We start from the raw sequence: 15,608 nt of genomic DNA on the forward strand, positions 1-15,608 counted from the left end.
TATTAGGTGTGCGGCGCACAATAAGTAGACGTCGGATATCGAGATGTTTGTCGTTCGTAACCTTTTGATCCTTGATTTTATATTGATTTTATTGATTTATGGACTGCTGAGACACTGAACGCTTTGACCTCTAAACGACCGGCCTATTGGGTAGTACAGTATCTACTGTGTCACTCTAAACATCCAATCAAATCAAACGGATTCAACAGCAACAGCAACAGTCAGGGTTTGGGTTGGATCCTGGATACTTGCGTCTTCACTACGTATCATCGATTCATCATATCATCACACTTTCACCGTGTCATCACCGTACCCACTATTCAAATCACATCTTCGCAGATTGGTTTGGAGTATAATTTGACCTCTACTTGAGCGACGAACAAACGACCGGCCACTTACCAAGTACTGTAGCATATGGGTTTCATGAGTTTCTTTGGTTTCTTTGTGATGCAGCGCTTGTCATCGTCTCAGAAAGAAAAGAAAAAAGGATTATTGGACGAGCTTCTTTCCGAGTCGGATCTCCCTATATGCACTTCGCCTCAACTCGTTTCGTAGTACCCAAACAATACCAATTAGTCAGGTTGGATACACATAAGACACTCAAATCTAACAGTGCTAAGGCTTGTGATACTGGTCCGAACCTCTGGTATCTCTACTACTGGCTGGAGAACGTACGTACACTCAAATTGATTAGTACTATGATTAATCTCAGACAAGTTTCAAGAATCATCATCAGCGTCTATGCTAGCTCACTACTCCCTATGGTCCCATCATGGACATGATGTCGGTGATCAAGTTCTGATGCTTTGCAAACATCCATAAAACTGTCTTGCTTCTGGTTCGTTGTTGCCCAACCAAACTTCTGGCTTCCATAAACTCCATCTATTAGACTACGACCCACTCACCCTTCCATGCTGACGCTACCTCGCCTCCCACATAATTTGTTTTAATTTTCGTGTCTGTTTCACCTCCATGTGTCTTCATGTGTCTACTTTCCTATTCTTCCCATGCTGTCCTGGAATTGTTGCTTTAACGAGTAGTCAAATTTCTTTCGCTCAATCTACAATGCTCCCAAGTAAGTACAGTTCCCATGTTTGGGTATCTACTGTACGTGAGTATATGAATAGCGTAAGAGTAAAGGCAGAAATGCAGCACTTCTCTATGTATGTCCGATTTCATCTAACTAAACATGTCCTATGCGTACGGAGGTAATCCCCACTTCGCAGGATCAAATTCCTCTAGCGAATGGAGGATTTCGTCAGCCTTGTAAATCCCCGAATACTCGACTTCAAGCAAGCTCGAGTCGGCTACCCAGACAGCTGCGGTAATAGTAATTATAAATAGATCACATGTCAACGCTCAAATACAAATTACTGAAATACAAAGCAACTCATGGACCTACCGTTCATCCCCGCGCGTTTCGCAGCTTGTACACCGGGAATCGCATCCTCAAACACAAGCATACGAGACCTAACACTCTTCTCATCCTCCGTCGCTTCTTCAATTTCTGCATCCCCAACAGGAAGACCTAAGAACTCCTGTGCAGCAAGGAGGAAAATATCCGGACACGGTTTCCCTCTTCCTTTCGGTATCCTAACATCATCTCCACAAATCACACGTTCTCCAAACAAACCAAATAGATTCCCTAAATGACCAGTCTTCAACTCGAATTTCGCGCGTCTCGAGCCGGATGCGAGGGCGATTGGTATGTTATGTTTGTGGAGGTGTTGGACGAGACGAAGGGCTCCGGGGAGAGGTTGGACGTGTGGCCAGAGTAAATCTTGTTGGGCATCACGTTCGCGGAGGTAGTCGTCGATTGTGAGTGGGATGTTGGGGAAGAATGAGAGGAGGTGTTCTGCTGCTTGTCGTTCCGCTAATCGTAATTTTTTAATAAATAATTTGAGTATGTGAAAGTCCTGATAGTGGGTTGTGATGGCTAACGTCAGAGACTAACGTTTTCCCATTAGACCAGCTTTGATGTCCCATGTCATTGTCTTCCCGAATCTTGCAAGGATGTTATCTAAAGATAGTAATAATAATAGTGAGAAACGACTTTAGATACTTGAACATATGCGTTACTGGTTACATCCGTATATATTCGTTCTGAATCGATAAGTAAACCTAAAGACAAACTCAGTTTAAATGCACAGCAATTAACACGTAAGATATTGTACCATCCATGTCGAAAATGACATATTCTATCTTAGTCCCTGATGCAGTGTCTCCAGCCATTGCGAATAGAGGTAAAAACAGCAGGAGTAAAAGAATAAAACTAATCAATCTTGTCACTGCATATCCGGATCCTGATTTAGCATCGGTAAAGTCACGTGGAAAATTGTATTTTGGAGTGTTGTGTACACGGCGTCCGACTCTCACTATTACGACCATCACCGCCCATTCTACTCAACCGTAGAGCTTGAAGTTCACGATTGCATGGAGTTTCCAGCATCGACACCACGATCCCGCTCACCTCGCTCACCATACCGCCGTCGACGAGTCGTCTGGTCCATCCTCCTTCTCTCAATAGTCGCCCTCTTCTTCCTCGCACCTTCATCATTCTGGGAGACAAGTCGTAGTCACGCGATGAACGTAGCAGAGAAGGGTAAAGCCTGGATGCCTGCCTCGTTCGGTGGTATAAAGCCGTACGGACCGGAGGACGAATTGCGTGATTTGTTGCATATGGTGGCGAGTTCGGAGCTCACGATTCCGAGTGATGTGGACCCTTCGAAGCCGCTTTCAAGAGATGTGTATTCGGTTGATCTGGGGAATGTAGCTTGGTTGCAGGAAGTACAAGCGGATCCTCCTGTGATTGTATTCAGCAAGGTTAGTATTACAGTTCATCTCCAAGAAAGCGAAATTACTCACTATGTTTGACAGACATATTGCAAGTAAGTTATCGAGTCGCTACGGCCGAATTTCGACCTACTGGCTCATGAACTATTAAAAGATTTTCGGCGGCCGCTAAAGACCTCCTCAAGACATACGATCTTTCACCTCCGCCAAAAGTCGTAGAAGTGGACTTGCGAAGTATGTCAGTCTACAACTCTGATTTCTTAAGATGTTAAACTCATTCGCCGCTCATAGGTGACTCAGACCAACTCAAAGCCATCCTCACACGCTTAACGTCACATTCAACATTCCCCAACATCTTCATCGATGGCGAATCCATCGGCGGGTTCGATGACCTTTCAAAATTAAACAAGAACGGTGAACTTGTAACGTTACTTTCAAATGCGGGAGTGAGCAGCAACGTGAATGGGGAAAGTGAAGCTCCTTCACCAAAGGACGAGTGAGCACGAAGTTAGAATCATCGAGTACTGGTTATGTATGTACATTATCTTGTGTGTGCTGTTATGTTTTGCGTTTCTACATGTTTTGGCGCGATAAATTATTGGGTTATTTCTCTCATTGTGTGGAGTGCCTCCATCCAGACCCACTCATCTCCCCTATTCCCATTACTATTGTTACCTGCATTCGGTCGGAGTGTACACGTATCAATTTGATCGCAACAGCTCAATGCGCAACGTCACCGCTCAATATTCAATAAGGTTATATTACAACAAAATACAAAATAATTATAAGGTTCTAGTTGTTGTGATTGCCCCCTTGCACCAAGATAATACATATTGGCATGGAATAATCCTAACTTACTAATGAACATTGTCATTATCATTATTTCGATATTTGCTAACCAATCACATCGCTCACCAAATTCATCGACGGGAGAAAACTCTAATTTCCATACGTTGACTTACTCAGCTCGCTGGCTATATGCATCATCATGTCCCCCCTACCAATCTACACATTCTCATTATCACCTCGCTCTCTCAGCACCTACCACCATTCAACGCCCAGTCTTCACCGCACTAAGTCTAAGAAGAAAAATATTGATGGCAGAAACGCACGTTAACTTCCTCGCTGGCTCTCCACTGAACCGACTCTCCTGGTTACGCACCTCCACACCATTCCTTAATGCTATCCTCGCACGTCCCGAGACTCGTTGGGTGTTATTTAAGAATGGAGAACCACTCGTTCGTGTGGATAAGGAGAAGAACAAGAATGAGCTGGCGACTTTACGCACGATAGACCTCTTAACTTTGCTTCGTCCGTTACCTATCTTCGGACAAGGGAAGGAGCCAGGAGAAGCTGCACAGCTTCTGGATGGTGATGACAAGCCTATATCTCATGTGGAGGCTGCTCGGTTGCATGGACTTGGAATTGTGTTTCTTGGCTTGCACGAACCGGAAGGCGCACAGGTCGAAGGAAGCAAGGCATTGCCTTCACAAGATTTCGCGAAGACAGATCCGCATGTAGCTGTGTCGAATGTTTCTGGGACAGCGTACTTCGGTATGGATGTATCCAGTACGGAAGAGAATGCTTTGGGCGATATCTTGAAGGACGTATCTGACGATGTTCCAGAATCAGGTATGTACGGTCTCCCGCTTGAAATTGTGTTCATTACACTAATAGCTCTGTGAAGACGTAGACGGAGAACTAGCGAAATTCAAGCAGTGGACGGATAGACTACAAAGCATATATCTGGGGAAACAATCTCCTAGTGCTGAGGTTGGTTTTATTTTTACAACTTCTTCTCACCAACTCAGGAGAACTGATTACACCACTTAGGATGCACAAAGCATCAACGCTCTCTTCAGTGAAATCGAAATACATAGTAATACTTCTCCAGAGAAACTCCAGGTTCGAGTTATTCCATATTGCTGGTCGCATTTCATTAATTTTAAAGCTCCATTCGCCTAGTCCTCTGGACTCCGAAAGATCATAGCTTACATTGCACATCTCGACAATGCACCAGAATCGGACACGAATATATCCGACCTCAAATCCCGTGCATTGGCTCTTACTGAAAAGCTGTTACCTCCGGAGGTGGAACATAACCAGGACAAATCATCTACCGCCCCATACGAATTCATGGAACCAAGAGCGGCTGCAATGAGCTTCACCGCGTTCGACGCTGCTATTCTCGCGGAAGCAAGGAGTATGACAGATTGGAATTCTCGTAACAAGGTAAACATTTTCACTCGAATCACTATCATTCTCTCTCGTAATTCACTGTCCTGATCTGATAAATTTTGCGTAGTTCTGTCCCGGCTGCGGTTCTCCGACCTACTCGCTATGGGCGGGTTGGAAACGCGCGTGCTCCACATTGCTACCTTGGGCGGATACAACCGGGAAGAAATCTTGTCCTTCAGCGTGAGTTGCTCTGTCTCAATGAATATGATGATAAAGACAATTTATACATGTCTTATTGGGCGGATTAGTATTGGTCTGAACAACTTCTCGCATCCTCGTACAGATGGAGTAGTCATTATGGCTATTATCGACGAGTCAGGAGACAAAATACTCCTTGGGAAAAACGTACGTATATGCGTTACATCCATCCTATCCTCCTCCACCTAAAGAAATTATATATTTTTCAGAAAAGATTTCCACATGGTAGTTCCGTACCAACTCCTTCACATTGCTACAACCATTTCTCACATCTCATTCCTCATTTCTCAATTAAATTATAGGATTCTACTCAATCCTCGCAGGTTTCATCGAACCCGGCGAATCCTTCGAAGACGCAGTCAAGCGAGAGATATGGGAAGAGGCTGGTGTACGTGTATGGGGAGTTAAATATCATTCGAGTCAACCTTGGGTACGTATCACTTTCTATTCTCTTTCTTTTGATGATTTGTTCCCCTTGCTGACTTGTACAAATTCCAAGCCATTCCCTGCGAACTTAATGGTCGGGTTCTATGCATTCGCAGATTCGTCTCAGCCAGTTCGTGTAGATTTGGATAACGAGCTCATCGGTTAGTAATATTCCTCCACCCCACCCCCTCCCTACTGTATCTGCGTACTTCATGCTTCACCACCCTGTATTGAACGAACCCTTCTTCTCATGTAAACAGAAGCACGCTGGTTCACCCGAGACGAAGTCCAATCCGTCCTCGCACACAACCAAGGCTCAATAATAACCCGACAAGAACACAAAGTCTTTGATAATCAGGACTCTGGCAATAAGACTACGGACCAACAAACCACCGAGGCTATCAAACAACCTACCACTGAGACTGCCAAACAACAAGAAGCACCGGCGTTTAGAGTCCCACCCTCGACGGCTATTGCAGGTGTGTTGATTCGGGATTGGGCGAACGGGAGGATTGGAGCGGGTGGATCGGGTGGGTTGAGGAAAGGGAATTTGTAGATTAAATTTCTTTTTCTGTGGTAGATAGATAAGACGAATTAATTTGTACAGCGATGTAGCACTTACAGTTCGTGGCTTTCGATGTCGCATCTCATATGCGTTACAAAGCAGGCACCGAGTGCCTATACCGGTATTTTTTAAAGAACATATTAATGAAAAATGACTGCGATTCCGAACTGTAACTTATAAGTGACACTTGATCCACACATTTTCGAGAATGAACAAACCCTCTTCTCCAGTCGTCACAGAATATCTTACATCACTCGTTGTCATGAAATGCACAATTCTAAACAAGTCTATATATCAGAACAGATAATTTATACATCGAGTATGTATCGCATCATCAGAAAACAAAACAGAGCTAATGTATACTCGGGAACATGGGCTTGAACAAGAACGTGTACGAATATATGCAAAACAAAAGCGAAGGTAAATTGAAAATCAAGTTCTATAAGATCTATGTCCGTCCTGCGTCGGTGTTCTCCGAGTCCTACCTAGTATTACCCTTTTTCTTCTTTCGTCTTTTCTTCGAGTTGAATCGTCAATATCATCCATGTCTACTCTCGCTTAGAAACTTTCTAACGCCCGACTAGCAAGTTCGAACCCAAGGAACGTCGCGCCGTTCGCAAACGGCGATCTACAACAACACACCAATGTATGCATGTCAGAAATTTCACAGTTTTTCCTTCAGCCAGATGAAGGCTAAAGGCGACACCCACCTAATTAAGGTCGGCCCAAGACCACGCGTAAATGCCTTGATACCCTCAGTCCGCCATACAGTCCGAACACAATCTAATGAAGACTTGTATTTCCTTCCGTCTTCGGCACTAAATCCATCTGTTTGCATCCGGGACTTGATCATGTCGATTGGGTATACGCAGAACCAAAGCTATACCAATTCGGAATTAAAACCATCAATCAGAATTAGTTCACGTCCCGTAGTCTATATGCGGAGGCAAAGGAAGAGACGTACAGCATAACCAGCAGCAGCACCAAACAATACCGCTTTTACAGGGCTCACGTCTTCCCGCTTGACACCCATCCGTTGCTCTCGCTGCATAAGTTTCTCATATGCCCAGAAGTACGCCCCATATCCAATAGCTTCACGTGCAAATGTAGGAACCTGACCCTTGTATATCCCTGCAATACCATGTTTCGACGCAATCTTCTTCACCGCATCGAACGGCCCGGAATAAATTTTGTTGTCCGTTGCTTGGATTTGTAACCCTATAAAATCATCGTCATTCAGATTTACGTTGGAGGTATAAGGCATAGGGCTAGGTATGAAGAACTTACGAATACGAATATGTTCTACCGGACCCGAAACCACACTATTCGCAATACCCGCAACAGAACCAGCAAACACAAGCTGTCCCGCAGATAACTCTTTCCCATCAGGTCCGCCTCGGCCGGACTTGATATTCATCTGCGCAAGAGCGCGCTTCGTGTACTCCAATGCACCAAATTGAATGGATACACATAATCCGATGCCGAGAAGCGGAGAAACAGTACCCTTAAGTAGTTATAATCGTATGGATTATTATTAGTTATTATTAATAGTATGATATTGTAAGAGCCAATGAGGCTGAACATGCGGAACACACACACCTTGTAAAACGCAAGCGGACCCTCGTTCCTCAAGATCCCGCCTGCACATTGCAGCATACCCGAGTACGTCCCACTCGGAGCCGTTTGCATCCTCTAAAATAACGTCAACAAATAAGGCCGAAACAAACAGCCAATAATAATTCAGCAACTCTCATAGAATAGCATAAGTTTTAGCGAACGCACCACTTTGACAATATCAAACGGCTGTCCTACAAGCACCTAAAATCACGTTCGCAAGAAGAAAGAAGGGGCCTCGATTCAAATCATCGTCGAAAGAGGTATCATGAAAGGCTGAACGAGAAACGGTCCGTTACCTGTAAGATGCCTCCCGCCGTTCCAGCAGTCAAGTCCTTAATGGTCTTCTTCGTTGAATTTTTCTCAGCCATCGTCGAATTCCGTTTCAGGCCTCGAAAGGACAGACAATAGGACAAGCAAAGAGTTTTAGTACAACTTCCTAATGCCGGAAGGAGGCTGCGAAATAGCGACGGCAACGACGGACGAGCAAGTCGAAGCAAAAAGCACACACCCTGAGTCACGAAATGGAAAAAGTTAAGGCTGGTTGCCATATATAGCAAGTCTAAGGTAGCGTGATCATAAGCGTGGAATAAACCGTTTAGTTTCGGGGAAAGCGGAGAAGCAAAGCAGAGATAGGAAAAATACAACAATAAGCAGTAATACACAAACAACAAAAGCGCGGATATTCAAGAAGATCGAAATAATATGATGAGAAGTCAGGTCCCGTGTGTAAAAGGAATACTCGAAGATGATGATAAATGCTCTCGGGAATGCGATATGGATGTCCGTCGTCCAATGGGACCAATATAATACTGTGATCGTCTGGACCTGCCCCGGCGACCTTCTCCGTTTCTCGTCTGTCCAAGTTACTGGTGCGTCCCCGCCCCCGCAGTTTCATTTCCTGCCCCTGTGTTCCCGCGTCGCCTTCTTTTGCCTTGATGTCGAATCGGCTCTGCCGGATGAGCGTCGCCAGTACGCTTGCTTCTCCTGTTCCGTCATCTGGTTCCATGCACGTGCCACAGCGTCGAATGGTGACATTACACACGCCGGTCCCGAGCGAACAGTGTTACGTGAGACGTTCACAAAATCGTTCATCGTCATCGTCGAGATATGTAGATAGAAGAGGAGTAACTGATAATCGACGTCGATGAATGTATATGCGTATGATTGATTCGCGTGAAATGAATGAAGTCGTATCGTGCCAGCGCGTGGCAAATTAGGAATGTACAATAACGCTCGAGGTGTCCCGATTGAATCCCGATTAAATGCTTCCGGGAATGGAGGACAAAGAAGAGCTAAGAGTCTAATCAGCTCGGAGACGAAGAGGACAATAGGGTAGTAAGGGGCAGCCGTACCGATGAAGTCCTTCGGTTTCGCTTTTATTGTTTTACTGGACCGTGTACGCCTGCGCAAGGGTGTTGTTACGGTGGAATAAGTCGTTTGGTGGGTGGTAACTCTGTGTGTTCATGGCGACGCAGTGGCCCGTCCTTATATGCTTTACGGAGTCGCACCTTCGGGCGGTGCATTCGAGGACCCCATTGTATCAATTACGACCAAGAATCATGGACCGCACGAAGCAAGAAAGCGACACGCGCTATGTAGCTTCTATCTCGGACATGAACGTAAGAGATTAGGAAATTCAATGCAAACGGGAAAAGCGGTGCCTTGCAAACCGGACGCTGACGTCTAACCGGTAAGTCTGCAACGCAGCATGTCACGGACACCCGATGTTTCAGCCAGTTTTGAGAGTCGTGGATCAAGGCATGTCTGGGAAACCTGTCAAATTCTATTAGCAAACGAATATGTAACACCGCGAAACATTGGTGCGAATGACCACTGTATTCGACACGCGTCGACGATTATAGGGTGAAACAGTGCTTTCTCCTCTTCGATCGCCTATTAAGGCGTATAGAAACCGAGAGTCAAAGGCGAGAACGTTGAAAACATGCAGACACAGATTCGAGTTCCCAGATATGCCATCACAGACACGTGGAACAGGCGTGTTGAGTCCCTGAAAACCATCTTACACCAGTCTATCTCCTGCTGAGCGCGCTAAATCATTCAATACGGCGTGATCCCAACCCTCGAGGTACAACATTAGTGGCATCATTGGCTTGGTCATAGATTGGCGATTTCGAGGACAGAGTTTGTATAAACAGAAGTCGTCGATTGTGATCGATACCGAGAGCCATTCAGCGAGTAGTTCAGAGGTGCAGGAAGTCCTTGTCTCCACGCAACCATGAAAAAGCCTAGACCAGCAAAACGTTGACAAGATCCAGCCAGAAGGTAAACGCGGAGAGACAAATTCAAAAGCTGTTAGGGAGCAAGTATAGATTATGCGCAGTTAAGATCCATCGCAGGTCCATGAGATCATGTAGCGGTGAAGTGAACGAGAAACACGCGTTAACCATGCTGCACCGTAACTTTTAACATCTCTTATAACACGTGATTTAGACGCGTACATAGCTATAAACAACGCGCTTCTCCATAGTTATTCCTGACCTACTAAGTAACGTGTAGACATCGCTCAGATCAAGCACAGCAATGACAAAGAGCAAGCGTAGAAGATCCGGACTAGCGATTCGAAGCAACAACCTCGGGACGTAATCTAACTGTGGGGTGCTGGGGTCCACTAACAAGCGACGTCTGTATCAGTCTGAGCGAACCGTTGAGTCTCATTCACAAGTTCGAGGCTACATAAGGACTTGTAAAGCGAGAAAATGAGGAAACCCTTTTATACAGCCGAACTGTTTCGAATACACATTCACATACTCTAAAACGAACAACGTAATAAGTACAGCCGTGAAACGGCTAATCTTCAATGACATGTCATCGTGCAGTGCACCTCGGGTTCACAACTTTGACTCCTCCCCCAAATTTCTCAGGATCGCAGGCCCGTCACGCAAAACACATGGTCCTCCAAGGACAACACGATCGGTAAGACCAGCACTTTCCACGTATTTGCGCACTTCGTCGTTCTCGGCACCAGGTTGTAGCCAGACGTACGGTACGTTGAGCGATTTCGCGGATTCTAGAATGCCTAGTGTGACCTGTGAAAGAAGGGACAATAAGTTCAATGAAGACCATCGATGTGATTAATATAATCAAACGACGAAAAAAAATGGTGTCAAGATACGCGCTGACTTACTGCTGGAGGTGTGATGACGCTGACAGCCGTTTCAGACGGTTCTGGAACAGCTTCAAGTGTCTCAAAGGTCTTCAAACCTTCAAGCTCTATTTCTCTCTAGATAAATAAAAATTCAGTCAACAATTATTCCGATCACTAATATTGATGCTTACGGGATGAACTGGTGTCACTGTCTTATCGTGCGTCTGCACCATCACGGAGTAAGTAAATTGATTCAGTCAATGGATATTATACAGACGGAACGAAAGCAGAGGAAGAGGTTCTTACCTGATACCATCTGAGCACCCTTGACCCCCACTTATCTGGATTCTTTGACGCTCCGATGACTGCGAATCGCTTTGCAGATAGAAAAGCACGCTGTATCTCTGCCGAGCCCGCCATTCTTTATTTTTGGATCAGTTGGAATAGAGACAAATCTCAATGAAGGCAAGAGGTGATTTGCAAGGTCTTGTTAATGTAGATTATAGACTAGGCACGTCTAGTTTTATAGCCGCGAAACGCGCCACGCCGAATAGTACCGATTCTTACAGCAAGGCAGCACAACTTACAAGTTCCAGTGACAGCGAAGAGTATTGGTTGACGTGTCCGCGAAGACGGGTGTATACTGTATGAATTAAGATGACTTAAGGAGTCAGAGATGTCGCCATATTGAATCATGATGCCCTAGGATCCGAGTTCGTCCGAGCCTCAGTCAGCAGTGCAGCAATTTAGGAGTCCATGCTCTCAGGAATGGCAAACAGCAAGTCAAGATCACTTGACTTCACGTGAAGTTTTCGGTGGTGAAATTGATAGAGTGTTTTCTAGACAGTCCTGCAGGTCCCGATTGGAGAAGAACAGACAAATCATAAGCTATGTCTTTTCTTGAAGATGAAGCAATCCATGACTTACGGAAGTCCGATATCAGTCGGTATTCGACGTACTTTTGCCAGCAGCGTGAGCCTGAGACCCAATCAAACGCAATTCACATGTACGCACAACACTCGGCAACTCCCGAGCACACCATGTCTCTCCCTACCCTCGACACGTCCAGCCCTACAACACAATTCCTTCTCCTTTCCATTCTCTCCCTTCCCGTACTCTACATCCTCAAACGTGCTTTTTCTTCCTCTCCATCTTCTACAGCGACATCAGTGAACGACAGTGACGACGAGAAAGATTCGAACGAAGACGAGAACAAGAGTGTGATGCAGGCCGAGAACCCAGAGTTGTTACCTCCGAGCGATAAGCCGTTCAGGCTTGAGGAGCTGAAACCTTTCGATGGAAAAGATCCTGAGAAGCCGATATACGTCTCTATCAAAGGTACATATTCCTCATTTCACCGCGTTTCTCAGCAACGCCAACAACTTTACTGATAATATCAATCAATACTAACACGTCCGTTCCCTTCAATCATTAATCACAATTTGGAACAAATGCAATACCAGGCACAATCTTCGACGTAACCCGCAAACGTGAAATGTACGGCCCCGGTAAATCATACAACATCTTCGCCGGAAAGGACGGTTCGCGTGGATTGGGCATGTCAAGTCTCAAAGACGAAGATGCTGTACCAGACTTCCATACTCTCCCGCCGAACGAGATGAAGGTGTTGGATGATTGGCATGCGTTCTTTTCGTACGTCGAGCCTTTCTATGTGTTCGATACAACATTGGATTTTGACTTGAACTTGCAACCACTATAGGAAACGATATAACATCGTCGGCCTCGTCACAGATATGCCAGAAGCCGTCGCACATTTATGTCCGTCCCCAACTAGTCCTACCACCTCTCCTAGTTCTTCCTCCTAATGCGTCAATCCTCCTTCCTCCCGTTCCTTACTATTATTATGAAACGCATACGTGTCTTTGGTTTCTTGTTCCTGACGATTAAAATTTTCATTTGAAATACCTAGACTGGACGTCGGTGTTAGATTGTCGGGTCGTTATGCAGTGCTTACTCTAAGCGCCCAAGCAAATCTTACAGCCCTGACAACTATTCATTTACAATTTGGTAAGGCAACTAGTTGATGAACGTGTGAGTGAGCGAGTCGTGTAGGTTGCGTCAATACAGAGATCAAGATGAACAAATCACAAATTTGAAATAATTATTAAAATGTACTGTATTAGTATTGACATCAAGAGTGCATTTAGATCCTTTTTTTCTGTGTAACTGTAATGTGGATTGGTAATATGTATTATATTCAAAAGGATTATTTAAATGTGTTATACAATGTATACAAAATGTTTGCTATGTAAGTTATTAATATTATCTACTTTACTTACATCTCCATACTTTTTCAGTCCAAGCCTGACAGACTTCCAGGAATACTCTCAAAGTCACCAGTAGTAGCATTGACAATACTAGTACTAGTAGAGACATTCTCTAACTTACTGTGTGTCAGCAACAGTGTAGAGGGGACCTGAAGGCTCAGCAAGGGGACCCAGGCTACAACTATCCTACACAACAGAAATACAGAATGCAAGTACTAGAACATAGTTGGAACTTGCAGAACAGGTAGAGAGAGAGAGTGAGACAAGAGTAGAGTATATAGAGTGAGCCTAAGAGTACAGGACTACCTAGAGTAGACAAGATCAAGACTACAGGACTAGTCTGATCTTGTACACCTATATATACTAAACTACACAAGAGTACTCAGGGAGCATGAGCCACTAAGAATGATAAGCCACAAAGAATGAAAGAAAGGAATGTCAAAGATAAAGGTACAAAGAATGAAGGGATGGACAAAGGGTAAGAGACTATAGAATGAACAAAGAATGAGGGGGTGGTCAAAGGAATGGAATGATGAAGTAAGGAAGGGTAGTAGTAAGAGTCAGCACACATATAGTCTATAGACAGTGCCCCTGAGGGACAGAAGTCCTGAGTTCCAGTACAGAAGGGTGCAGAACCCTTGGAACTGAAGGTATGAGAGTAGAGAATTGTAACATCACCCCCATCAGGAAAAAGTCAGATTTCTTGTAATTTCTTATAGACTTTGTAAAGTAACATATGTATTGTATATACATTATAAAGTAATTGTAAGGATTGTAATTGAATTACAATGTTTAAATAAGACATATTAATGTATATAAAGACTACATAAGTACTAGGGATGAATAAAATCTATTACATGTATTATACTAACTTTGTATGACAACCTAAAGTGTTATGCCTGTATTATATTTAAATTATAATCTTAAAGAAAGAGTTATATTTATAATGTAATAATGTAATAATTACTATTGTTGCCTTATAATTTATACAAAAGGTATATTAATGTATATTATACTTAGATTATTTATACAAGCAGTTTACAATTATTGTAAAAGGCATTTCATCTACTTGTAATAATTATATTAGTGTGTTTAGAAAGCTATATACATGTCATATTACTTTTTACTATATTACAAAGTAGATCAATAAGTTTATTTTATACCTAAATACAATAATTGAAATGTTCTATCAGTTGATGACTCATATTATAGTTGCTTACGTAATCAACTGCTGAAGATTGGGAGTATATAATGATGCATTTCTCTTTGTCACTCCTTTACCTCCTACCTTCACCATCTCCCCAACCCTCTGCCCTCAACACTATGTCATTACTTCTGTTCTCTGAGTCTCTAGTCAAGTCCTCTGCTTGCAAGCATTGTACTAGCAGGCACTCTGCCTGTAACAACATAGGTAATAAACATTACTGTACTTATCTCTCCAATCTGCTACTACAATGCTCATACTGGGTCTCAGATCTTATGATAATACTACTAAGCTGACTATACTGTCCTTCAGTGTAAAGTGTAAGCAGCCAGTCCACTCTATAATAGTCTGCACAATAGTTGCTCATCCCTCTCCTCCCAACTTTTTTGTCTCCCTTCTATCTGTCCCACTCCTTACTCTGTGTCTTACATTACCCCTCCTTTATTGTCTTCCTTTTTTTACACTTGCCTTCCTGTTTGCATTTGTATTCACACATTCACATTGTTGACTAATACTAAATGACTTCTTTAATAATTCTACACATTTGTGTACTTCTTCCTACTCTACAGTACAAGCAACAATCAATAAGTACATACTTGTAACAATGTCCCTGTACAACTACTCCCATCATACTACCCTCTCTCTCACTTAGTATGTGCTTCTTTCCCTACCCATTCAATGTTTGACATCACTTTTAATAGGCTACACTATATACATTTACATTCCTCTGTACTAGACATAACACTGTATTGAACAGAAGTAGTGACCTACTACTCATACTACCTACACTGAGTCTGTCTACAACTTCCACATTGCCTTGTCTCTTCATGTCAGAACATCCTAGAGATACACTATTGTAATCCATAGTCTAGCACACTACACCCCCTATTACTTACTTTAGTAAGAGTACACAGTACACATGTACAGACACAGATTTGCTTGTAGCTCAAATCAGCTTGCTTGACACTCTAGATCTCAACCTAGTGTACTACCTGCCCTTCCTACACATTGTTATAGTGTGTTCCTCTCCTTACTTCAATTACTTACACTTGCTAACAATTCTGTCCCTTAGGTAAAGACTAGTCTAATAAATATTCAAAGTATGATTCTCTACAACTAGACACTCCTTTCCTTTCCTTTCCTGTCCTTTCCTTTCCTTTCCTTTCCTTTCCT

At 43.6% G+C, this 15,608-nt stretch overlaps 7 protein-coding genes across 7 annotated transcripts; 4 read left to right on the forward strand and 3 right to left on the reverse strand.

Moving 5' to 3' along the window:
- Positions 1-1,194: 1,194 nt before the first annotated feature.
- FOMMEDRAFT_156002 (HAD-like protein) lies at positions 1,195-2,232 on the reverse strand (the record flags this gene model as incomplete). Its single annotated transcript, XM_007266321.1, has 5 exons — positions 1,195-1,319; positions 1,403-1,873; positions 1,955-2,020; positions 2,080-2,121; positions 2,175-2,232. 5 exons carry the CDS (start codon positions 2,230-2,232, stop codon positions 1,195-1,197), a joined length of 762 nt encoding a protein of 253 aa, XP_007266383.1.
- Positions 2,233-2,613: 381 nt separating this feature from the next.
- Positions 2,614-3,293, forward strand: FOMMEDRAFT_85400 (thioredoxin-like protein; the record flags this gene model as incomplete). The annotated part of the gene is made up of 4 exons (XM_007266322.1): positions 2,614-2,823; positions 2,878-2,888; positions 2,948-3,027; positions 3,085-3,293. 4 exons carry the CDS (start codon positions 2,614-2,616, stop codon positions 3,291-3,293), a joined length of 510 nt encoding a protein of 169 aa, XP_007266384.1.
- Positions 3,294-3,862: 569 nt separating this feature from the next.
- Positions 3,863-6,249, forward strand: FOMMEDRAFT_19958 (uncharacterized protein). The gene is made up of 10 exons (XM_007266323.1): positions 3,863-4,425; positions 4,481-4,566; positions 4,627-4,698; positions 4,759-5,025; positions 5,099-5,211; positions 5,280-5,376; positions 5,439-5,457; positions 5,532-5,659; positions 5,729-5,816; positions 5,916-6,249. The coding sequence occupies exons 1-10, from the start codon at positions 3,891-3,893 to the stop codon at positions 6,209-6,211; spliced, it is 1,701 nt and encodes a 566-aa protein (XP_007266385.1). The 5' UTR covers positions 3,863-3,890; the 3' UTR covers positions 6,212-6,249.
- Positions 6,250-6,523: 274 nt separating this feature from the next.
- On the reverse strand, positions 6,524-8,332 carry FOMMEDRAFT_107615 (mitochondrial carrier). The gene is made up of 7 exons (XM_007266324.1): positions 8,134-8,332; positions 8,003-8,038; positions 7,820-7,912; positions 7,508-7,724; positions 7,185-7,438; positions 6,931-7,100; positions 6,524-6,848 (listed from the first exon to the last, which is right to left on the reverse strand). The coding sequence occupies exons 1-7, from the start codon at positions 8,203-8,205 to the stop codon at positions 6,779-6,781; spliced, it is 912 nt and encodes a 303-aa protein (XP_007266386.1). The 5' UTR covers positions 8,206-8,332; the 3' UTR covers positions 6,524-6,778.
- Positions 8,333-8,582: 250 nt separating this feature from the next.
- FOMMEDRAFT_156006 (uncharacterized protein) lies at positions 8,583-9,627 on the forward strand (the record flags this gene model as incomplete). Its single annotated transcript, XM_007266325.1, has 3 exons — positions 8,583-8,946; positions 9,313-9,456; positions 9,533-9,627. 3 exons carry the CDS (start codon positions 8,583-8,585, stop codon positions 9,625-9,627), a joined length of 603 nt encoding a protein of 200 aa, XP_007266387.1.
- Positions 9,628-10,686: 1,059 nt separating this feature from the next.
- FOMMEDRAFT_28386 (NAD-binding protein) lies at positions 10,687-11,363 on the reverse strand (the record flags this gene model as incomplete). Its single annotated transcript, XM_007266326.1, has 4 exons — positions 10,687-10,884; positions 10,983-11,078; positions 11,135-11,167; positions 11,250-11,363. 4 exons carry the CDS (start codon positions 11,361-11,363, stop codon positions 10,687-10,689), a joined length of 441 nt encoding a protein of 146 aa, XP_007266388.1.
- An 803-nt stretch (positions 11,364-12,166) lies between these two features.
- Positions 12,167-12,769, forward strand: FOMMEDRAFT_85087 (progesterone binding protein; the record flags this gene model as incomplete). The annotated part of the gene is made up of 3 exons (XM_007266327.1): positions 12,167-12,281; positions 12,407-12,596; positions 12,664-12,769. The coding sequence occupies 3 exons, from the start codon at positions 12,167-12,169 to the stop codon at positions 12,767-12,769; spliced, it is 411 nt and encodes a 136-aa protein (XP_007266389.1).
- Between the last annotated feature and the right edge of the window lie 2,839 nt (positions 12,770-15,608).

The sequence above is a fragment of the Fomitiporia mediterranea genome (genome assembly GCF_000271605.1).
Source record: "Fomitiporia mediterranea MF3/22 unplaced genomic scaffold FOMMEscaffold_6, whole genome shotgun sequence".
In the NCBI taxonomy this organism is placed as follows: Eukaryota; Fungi; Basidiomycota; class Agaricomycetes; order Hymenochaetales; family Hymenochaetaceae; genus Fomitiporia; species Fomitiporia mediterranea.

What these genes read in the sequence shown, in the direction of transcription:
- FOMMEDRAFT_19958 (XM_007266323.1), top strand. Translation starts at nt 3,891, where the DNA reads ATGGCAGAAACGCACGTTAACTTCCTCGCTGGCTCTCCACTGAACCGA. An exon ending in ATTGGAATTCTCGTAACAAG is followed by an intron (nt 5,026 to 5,098) that starts GTAAACATTTTC and finishes AATTTTGCGTAG; the next exon opens with TTCTGTCCCGGCTGCGGTTC. An exon ending in ATCATTCGAGTCAACCTTGG is followed by an intron (nt 5,660 to 5,728) that starts GTACGTATCACT and finishes ACAAATTCCAAG; the next exon opens with CCATTCCCTGCGAACTTAAT.
- FOMMEDRAFT_107615 (XM_007266324.1), bottom strand. Translation starts at nt 8,205, where the DNA reads ATGGCTGAGAAAAATTCAACGAAGAAGACCATTAAGGACTTGACTGCT. An exon ending in GTGCTGCTGCTGGTTATGCT is followed by an intron (nt 7,101 to 7,184) that starts GTACGTCTCTTC and finishes GAATTGGTATAG; the next exon opens with CTTTGGTTCTGCGTATACCC. An exon ending in CTTGGGCCGACCTTAATTAG is followed by an intron (nt 6,849 to 6,930) that starts GTGGGTGTCGCC and finishes GTGTTGTTGTAG; the next exon opens with ATCGCCGTTTGCGAACGGCG.